The sequence below is a fragment of the Perca flavescens genome, chromosome 12, assembly GCF_004354835.1.
Source record: "Perca flavescens isolate YP-PL-M2 chromosome 12, PFLA_1.0, whole genome shotgun sequence".
In the NCBI taxonomy this organism is placed as follows: Eukaryota; Metazoa; Chordata; class Actinopteri; order Perciformes; family Percidae; genus Perca; species Perca flavescens.
Window position 1 is genome coordinate 10,382,377 of NC_041342.1, and position 9,480 is coordinate 10,391,856.

Sequence of the window (9,480 nt, forward strand, 5' to 3'; positions counted from 1 at the left end):
GAGTAAATTTAAATTGAATTTGAATTCCATCCTTCGGTTTTATGCTGCAGGACAGAGGAGACCAGCAATCTGAAGGCAGCATTTTGTGCTCTAGACCAGAGATCTTCAACGGGGGGTCCGGGACCCCTAGGGGGGTGGGTCCTCAGAGTTAGTGCAGGTGGGCTGCCAAAATTATTTGAAAGTTTGTTATTTCAAAAATAAAAATAAGTCTGAAAATATACATTAATATGAATGCAAAAATGTAATAGCAAAGATAAATTGGCCTATTTGTGGAGAAAAAAAAAGTATTTACACATTGAAGATAAGCTTACTATAGGTAAGGTAGCCACTGGTAGCCATACAGTTAAACTCAAGGAGTCACTGTTCCACATGTATGTTTAACATTAAAACATTATGCAAAGGATGCATAAATAATATCCATTTCTTTTCATCCATTCTGCACAGTTTAATATGCAACTCAATTGTATACGTTATGCGGTAGGGGGTCCCTACTCGGTCTCTTGTTCAGCCTAGGGGTCCCTGGCCTAAAAAACGTTGAAGACCCACCTGCTCTAGACAATTGTGATGCATATTTTTTTCAACCTTTTCTGACATTTTATAGACCAAACAACTGATGAGAATTATTAAAATTATTTAAAATGAATTCATCGTTAGTTTCAGCCCTAATGTTGAGTGCCTAATAAATACAGTGAGAATGACCTGAGAATTACAAACGGTGAAGACATCCAGCTGCTGATTCAAACAATCCTTTAATATAAATCATAACACAGGAGGATAAAGGATTTTGGAGATACGTTTTATGGAAAAATTGGTCGGGCAGGTTTTTACCAACTATGACATCACAACATAAACCTGAGAGGTGCTTCTTCACTGGCTCTGAATGGAAAGCCCTCTGCTGACTGTAAAGGGGACAGTTTATGGGGATAATAATGAGCGTCTTGTGCTTCGACAGTTTCAGTTTGCTCAGATGAAGTAAGGCATAGTTCCACTTGAGAAGCTAAAAACAAACTGTGAAGATCAGTATGCAGGTAACTGTAAGAGGGAATTTGTAGAATCTTTTTCTTTACAATAACTCCACATTTCAGATCTTGGTTTTTTTGGGATTTCTAGCATTGGACGTGCCTTAAAAAATACTGACTTGTGTGATTTTTGTTTGAGGGTGCAATTCAGTTTTTAATAATTATAAGTATTTAAAAAAAAGAAGCAAACATCTTAAAATCCATCCCGATGGATTTTGCATAGTAGAATATGCATTATTATACAAAGTCCGGGAGCAATGCAACGAGTTTACAAATCCCAATCCCCCAAAAAAAAAAAAAAAAAAAAATAGGCTTTTTTTTTTGTGTGTTCTTGAAGGGGTCACTTTTTTATCTTTTTCACCTGAGCAAGTTCGCCGTAGACGTCTTTCCCTCTCAGCTGTACGTGTGAATGATTCTGTGGCGTTTCAGATGGTGCATCAGGATGAAGCTTTTCCCGCACAGCGAGCAGCTGTAGGGCCGCTCCCCGCTGTGCGTGCGCTGGTGGACCCTCAGGCTACTCTGCTGTGTGAACCGCTTCCCGCACTGCCCGCAGCCGTACGGCTTCTCGCCCGTGTGCGTCCGGTGGTGTATGCTGAGGTGGGACGAACACTGGAAGCTCTTCCCGCACACCGTGCACCAGAACGCCCGCTTCCTCTTGTGGCTCTGCTGGTGCAGCTTGAACTGGTGCAGGCGGCCGAACGTCTTGCCGCAGTGCGAGCAGGAGTAGCCTCGCGACGTGCCCGAGAGCGCTTTGAAGCGGCCCGTTGTCAAAGTGTTGTGCGAGTGACTGACGGCCGGTCTCTCTCCAGCCGCACCCTCCCTCTCGGTGTGTTCGTCCGGCTGCCTCGCGTGTCCAACATGCGAGGGGTTTCGCTGCGAGTACGCTTGTTCCTTCTGCCTGTCCGGCTGCAGCAGGCCAGCCTGAGCTCTGGGTTGAAAATTGGACAACTGTGGGACATCCTTCTGATACTCAGTGCTGTAGATCCCGTTGCACGGCCTCTGAGAGGACAACTGCTGCACGCCGGCAGACTTGGCGGCGTTAGAAACCACGTGAACGTCCGAATGGTCCGGGAACGTGTTGGAATACTCCTCTACCACGCTGGAAAAGTCAGGGAAGCCGGCATCGATGTCATTCCCTTCGATTATGGACGTCCAGAGCTGATTCTCTCGTTCGTCCGCGGAAAAGTCGGTAGCCAGTTGAGCGTGCTTCCCCGCGCCGTGCTGGCATCCATCCTGGCTGAATCGTGAGCGGTCCTCCTCCTTCTCGGTCTTGACGGTGAACTGAGGGCTGCCGATGTCTCCCGCGTGCTGACCAGAGTTATACAAGTCACCGAACTCGGATGATTTTCTTGTGGCGATCTCGGAATGGTTTAGCGGAGGGTCCTCTTCAAACTGTTGACTCTCTGGCGCATTACCTGTGCGGTAATGTACAGCAGAACCTGCGAGTGACAGGGAAATTCAAGAGGGGCCATGTAGTTCATTTAAAAAAGGGGAAAACTTTAACTTTTGGGGGATTTCATTCTTGCATGAAATCCAGTTCTTTAAAGGACAAATCCGGCGCAAAATTAACCTAGGGGTTAATAACATATGTGTACCGAGTCGACCGTTCTCTGGGATATGTTTTCATGCTAGTTGAATGTGACCAGTTTTAGTGCAAACCGCTAATTACCTTATAACACCAGTCGTCAGGCAACGGGTAAAGTAAAAATAAATCGCTATTTATACACCACTAACAAGGCTCAAAATAGCACCACACTTCCACGGTAGCATAATGAGGGTCGCTACATGTAAACCGAAGCATTGAGAACTTTGTAAGTGTACAAACAGTTTATTAAAAAGATAGATTATAAAGACAGTAGCGTTCACGTATACAAGCAGGCGCCATCTTTGGAAAACAGTCATGACCAGTCGACCGACGAATGCCGTGCAACGTGAGCTGAACGGTCACTTGACATTATGCTACCGTTAAAGTGTGGTGCCATTTTGAGCCTTGTTAGTAGTATAGAAATATAGTACAGGCCAAAAGTTTGGACACACCTTCTCATTCAATGCGTTTCCTTTATTTTCATGACTATTTACATTGTAGATTCTCACTGAAGGCATCAAAACTATGAATGAACACGTGGAATTATTTCTTAACAAAAAAATGTAAAATAACTGAAAACATGTTATATTCTAGTTTCTTCAAAGTAGCCACCCTTTGCTCCGATTACTGCTTTCCAACAGTCTTGAAGGAGTTCCCAGAGATGCTTAGCACTTGTTGGCCCTTTTGCCTTCACTCTGCGGTCCAGCTATCCCCAAACCATCTCGATTGGGTTCAGGTCCGGTGACTTGGAGGCCGGGTCATCTGGCGCAGCACTCCATCACTCTCCTTCTTGGTCAAATAGCCCTTACACAGCCTGGAGGTGTTTGGGGTCATTGTCCAGTTGAAAAATAAATGATGGTCCAAGCAGCTACTTGACCATGAAGGCCTGATTCGCGAAGTCTCCTCTTAACAGTTGTTCTAGAGATGTGTCTGCTGCTAGAACTCTGTGTGGCATTCATCTGGTCTCTAATCGGAGCTGCTGTTAACTTGCGATTTCTGAGGCTGGTGACTCGGATGCACTTATCCTCAGCAGCAGAGGTGACTCTTGGTCTTCCTTTCCTGGGGCGGTCCTCATGTGAGCCAGTTTCGTTGTAGTGCTTGATGGTTTTTGCGACTGCACTTGGGGAAACATTCAAAGTTTTCGCAATTTTTTCGCAATTTCTTAAAGTAATGATGGCCACTTGTTTCTCTTTACTTAGCTGAATGGTTCTTGCCATAATATGAATTCTAACAGTTGTCCAATAGGGCTGTCGGCTGTGTATCAACCTGACTTCTGCACAACACAACTGATGGTCCCAACCCCATTAATAAGGGAAAGAATTCCACTAATTAACCCTGACAAGGCACACCTGTGAAGTGAAAACCATTTCAGGTGACTACCTCATGAAGCTCATTGAGAGAACACCAAGGGTTTGCAGCGCTATCAAAAAAGCAAAGGGAGGCTACTTTGAGGAATCTAAAATATAAGACATGTTTTCAGTTATTTCACACTTTTTTGTTAAGTACATAATTCCATATGTGTTCATTCATAGTTTTGACGCCTTCAGTGATAATCTACAATGTAAATAGTCATGAAAATAAAGAAAATGCATTGAATGAGAAGGTGTGTCCAAACTTCTGGCCTGTACTGTAGCTATTTCTTTTATATCCAAGCAAACTTGGTATTGTAACTGAAATTTCAGTTACTATATAGAATCAAATCGGAAATGTAATTGGATCGATTTGGGAAATCATTAGTGATACCCAGCCATAACAAAAACTGAGAAGACGACAACAATTTCCTATTGAGGATCTGAATATTACACTGGATGATGAGGAATGGGACTGAATCTGTAGGAATATTAAAACTATGTTACGTGATGTAAGGGTGCGCCTCCTTCAGTTCAAATCCGGCGCAAAATGAACCTAGGGGTTAATAACACGTGTGTACCGAGTTTGACCGTTCACTGGGATATGTTTTCATGCTAATCGAATGTGTCCAGTTTAATCGCAAACCGCTAATTACCTTATAACACCAGTCGTCGTGGCGTGGGTAAAGTAAAAAGAAATTGCTATTTCAAAATAGCACCACACTTCCACGGTAGCAAAATGTAAACCGAAGCATTGAGAACTTTGTAAGTGTACAGACAGTTTATTAAAAAAATAGTTTATAAAGACAGCACCGTTCACGTACTCTCGTCTCTTTACTTTACCCATGCCCCGACGACTAGCGTTATTAGGTAATTAGCGGTTTGCGCTGAAACTGGTCACATTCGATTAGCAGGAAACCAAATCCCAGAGAATGGTCGAACTCGGTACACACGTGTTATAAACCCCTATGTTAATTTTGCACCAGATTTGTCCTTTAACTCACCGATCGGTCCAGCAGAATCACTGATCCACAGCATCTCATCTGGACTCTCTTCTTTTATTGTGAACGAAACAGTGGCGTCGTCAATATCAGGAAACTAGATGGAGAGAAGACGGATTCAACTTTAGCTGTGACTGTAAACACAACGTTGGCATATTATAGGGCTGTGCAGTTAATCACATTTTAATCCCGATTTTGGCTCCAAACGATCACAAAAGCAATGATTGTTAGGAGCCGAAATCGTCGAGAAAAAGTCTTATTTTGTCTTGTGTTCTTAGTATTAAAAAAAAGTTCAAACAGGAGAAGAATGAATGACAATTTCACAGTTTAATATGTTTTCACTGTTGATTTGCTGAACCGTTTCACTGTTTCTTAAGTTCAATAAATGCAACATCTTTCCAAAAAGTCAAGGAGTAATCATGTTAAATAATGGTGATTTCAATATTGACCAAGATAATCGTGATTATGATAGTTTCCATAATCGGGCAGCTCTAACATATAATCACCACACAGTATGAAGTAGATTTGATGAACATGTTAGCAAATGTTTGCTAATTTATAAATGGAAGAGACACAAAGCAACCTTAGCAGTCATTTGGAGTGGTGTTTCTGGCCACCAGGCGATTGCAAATCCAATATTCACTCTCCTTTTACTGTACTGTATTAATCCAGACCACATTTTGTCCAGTGAATTGACACTAATGTCTTCAGGACGGCGCTATCTGCTGCCTCCCAGAAAGACCAACCGTTTCTCCACATCATTCATTCCCTCTGCAATTAAGTTGCTGAATGCAGAGTAACTATCTTGAATGTATTTTTCACAAACCCTCACATTTGTTATGTGTTTTAAAACTGGTTGATTGCAATTTCTTATGTATGTGCAATGCACTCTGCACTTATCAATTTGATTCATTATTACACCTTATTACACAAAACAGGAGGTCTGGGTTCCTCTGCCAAAATGGAATGGGAATCCCATTTCCTGCATTTCCACACTCGGCTAGGGACTAGGGTGATACAAATACCAGGAAGCAATTTAATTGATCACAATGATAAATTCTTCCAGAAAGAATAGTACTAAACTATGTATAAGAAAAAGATGTCCTACTTTCTTTTTTGTTTAAAATAGGGGTCAATCACCAAGACTTATGAATAAAATATTATATTTGAAAGTGGGGGGGATTTTTAAAAGTGGGGGGGGGACACGTCTCCCCTGTCCCCAGAGGAAATTATGCCCTAGCAAATACAACTACACTGCTAGGGCGTAATTTTATTGAGTAATAACACTGACATAAATCAGACCTTAATATCTCCTGTAGGAAGCGGACAGTTCCCCACATCAGTTCCTCTGTCCATGTAGTTTTCTGGTACACAAAAGGAAGAAATACATTTTAAAAAGCTAGACCAAAAGTGACATCAAATATATTAACATTGAACAATAATGTATGTAAGAATGTACAGCATTCATACAGTGCTTCCCTATACCAACTGCCCTGCTGTTTCACAGAATGATGTGGCGTTTTGTTTATCACATGTCTGGTACTTCCACATTAATATGCATAATTAGTTTACTCGAGTCGTCAATTACTGTAAGAACACAAATAAAAGCAGAATTAAGCATCTTACCAAAGCCGCGCTGCAGCTGTGCATTTTTGTTCTCCATCATTAGTAATTTCCTTTTCAGCATCTCATTCTCGCTTTGCTTTCGGGATATTTCGAGATGCAAAAACGCACATTTGTCATCGACTAGTTTGGATATCTCTGTCACTGCTGCTTTAACCAAAACCTCCATTATAGAGGATAGCTGGGTTTGAAAGGGAATGCACGTCGCCATGTCGACTCATGCAAAGGAATATTTCAGAACAATATATGATAAAAATGTCTCCTCGCGCAATTATATTTATTAAAAACGCGAAAACAACCGACGCACTAGAAAATGTTACATCCCTATGTTGTTTCTAGCTAGCTGGAACCTTTTCTTCCGTGTGGCGGAGGGCTCTACCGTAAGTGCACGAGTAGGAACGCAGTAAGATTACAACCAACAAGGAAGAGAGGAACAGGAGTCTGAGATGATTGTCTTAACATTTCTTTGCCAATACTCATAGGTGTTTCAGGTCAAACTTTAAAGTGACTTACCTTTACTAGTCTGGCAGACAACAGTACAGCCTTAAAAATGACTGGATTGGGTAAAATTAGCTTGGCTATATGGCAGGCCAAGATCTCTTCAAACACAAGAATGATGGTCGGATGAAAACACAATATTAAAATACAAATTCACACTTGAATGTAGGCCATTTTTTCCCCCTCATATGTCCATACTGATGGCTAAATTCTTAAATCCTAAGAAAGCTCACCAGCACCAGTCCCCTTTTTGAACACAAATAGTAGAATGACACGGACCCCAAATCGAATACCATACCTTCTTCTTCAAGCCTACGTTATTACTATAAAATGCAAGCTTGATTAAAATAATCACCAATGAACTAGTTAGCATTTTAGTTGCTTAAGACAAGTTGATTCTAAAGGGTCAATGTAATCAATTCAATTTTCTAAGCACAAATGGACATTTGGAAAAACAGAAAAATGGGTTCCATTATATTTTTTTCTGCCTTGACAAATTAAATAATTGGATCTTTAAACTGTTTTTCCAATTTTCTGTTTTTTATTCAGAGGATCAGAAATTTAGAAAATTACAAAATTGCGTCTGGGCTCCAATTATTCAATAGTGCAATGGTATTCTCTCCCTTGTTCCGCCTAGCTACGTACCGCCCCCCACTCAAAACCATCAGTTGCAAGCACCTCTGACCCCAAGTAAGTGTTTTTTTGGTCCATATTCAGTTAATGATCTGTCTGTTTTTCCAAATGTCCATTTGTGCTTAGAAAATTTAACTGATAAGCGTTACACTGACCCTAAAGGCTCAATCTGTGATTTTGACCTTAGAAATTTTATCCAAATTGGGGGTCCCTCATGGATCCGTTTTTGGTCCTCTTCTGTTTATTGTAGATCAAATTTGACACCTTTTCAATGAATGTGGGAATCCTAGAAGTAGGCAAGGTGAGAGTAACAAAAACGGCAATGGAGGAAGTTGTAATGAAATAATTTAACATTCAACAATTGTTTATTTACACTTACTATTAAAATAACCAGACTCCACAATTTGATCAACTTAATTTATTTGAAAATAGAAAAAAAACAAACAGAAAAACTGATTTTCTCATATTAATCTGTTCAAAAGGTTATCTAACATCCTGTTTAATGTGATAAACATTAATAAATGTCAGATTAACATTTTTTAAAGAGTGTTTTTAAATGTAATAACAAAAGAAAAAGTAACACTGCAGTGGCAGGGTTTGGGATTTCATTCCCATGTGAAAAATGTAGGCACTCATACTGTACTGTAAAGGTTTTTGTGTCACCCTGTCGGCCCTTGATAGTTGCCCTTTCCGTGGGCTCAGCTGGAGTTAAGTGCTGTCAAATTAGTTTAATGACCTCTTCAGGTCCCGCCACCTGCTCCAAACTAATGCAAATTGCACCATTCATTCAGAATCAACTATTTACTCAACCAGTTTAATGGCTTTTTATATTACAGTTTAACACTGGCTGTGTAGTTTGTTTTATCTGAGAGCCAATGTCATTAACCCAGGGCATACTTTGTAAAAAATATCTCCCCCAAAATAAATAGTAAAAAGTAACAACATAAGCAACGAATAGCTTTCCATGAGTTTTCCAAATACTTGACTATGGAGAACCTGTGTACCACTGAGGTAATCCATATTTCTTTAGTTTCCTGCATTTGACATAGCAGTAACTTATTGTAATCCCTTTCCTTTCTCCAAGAACACCATTGCCACGTTGTCATTAGTGGGAGGCCGTATGTTTGAAATTCTGGCCTAACATTTGCTTTAAATTTGTCTTTTGAAAGACTAAACCAACAAAATATTGACCTAATTATCAAGACAATTTTCCATGCAGCTTTAAAGGCAACAGTAATTTGATGTATACAATACATTGTTGTATGAGCATAGGGTTTGTTTGGTTCAACTTACAATTAAGACACTACTGTCCACCTATTTTAACAGTAAACATCTCTACAAACAACTTTCCCTCACTGCATCCTCCTCAAAAGAAAAATTTGGCATTATTCCATATTTTCAGATGCAATATACTGATGTGGATCCACATCACAAAAGTGTTTCTTAGTACAGTAACGGTTAGCAACCGTAGAATGTCTTGTTGAAAACTGATTAATTTCACATTTTATAGAAGAGGCGTGCTAGATCTTTGGCTGACATGCTAAATCCATGAACTTTGCATACCGTTATTTGTTCTGATTCAGCCAAATTCCACTAAATACTGTTTAGCCAAAAAGATAAATAATAAAAAAAATATCTTCAAACCCTACCTCACACTAAAGAACGAAAAAGCACATTTCCAATCAGGAAATTCAGTTACAGTGCAAAATGTTTTCTCGTTACTTGTTATTTAAAAAGGACACATTTTTGAATACATGTAATTTAAGGAACAT

General features: G+C 40.1%; 1 protein-coding gene across 1 annotated transcript; it reads right to left on the reverse strand.

The window, feature by feature from the left end:
- Positions 1–1,332: 1,332 nt before the first annotated feature.
- On the reverse strand, positions 1,333–6,934 carry LOC114565715 (zinc finger protein 768). The gene is made up of 4 exons (XM_028593919.1): positions 6,581–6,934; positions 6,257–6,318; positions 4,958–5,051; positions 1,333–2,458 (listed from the first exon to the last, which is right to left on the reverse strand). The coding sequence occupies exons 1-4, from the start codon at positions 6,786–6,788 to the stop codon at positions 1,413–1,415; spliced, it is 1,410 nt and encodes a 469-aa protein (XP_028449720.1). The 5' UTR covers positions 6,789–6,934; the 3' UTR covers positions 1,333–1,412.
- Positions 6,935–9,480: the final 2,546 nt, after the last annotated feature.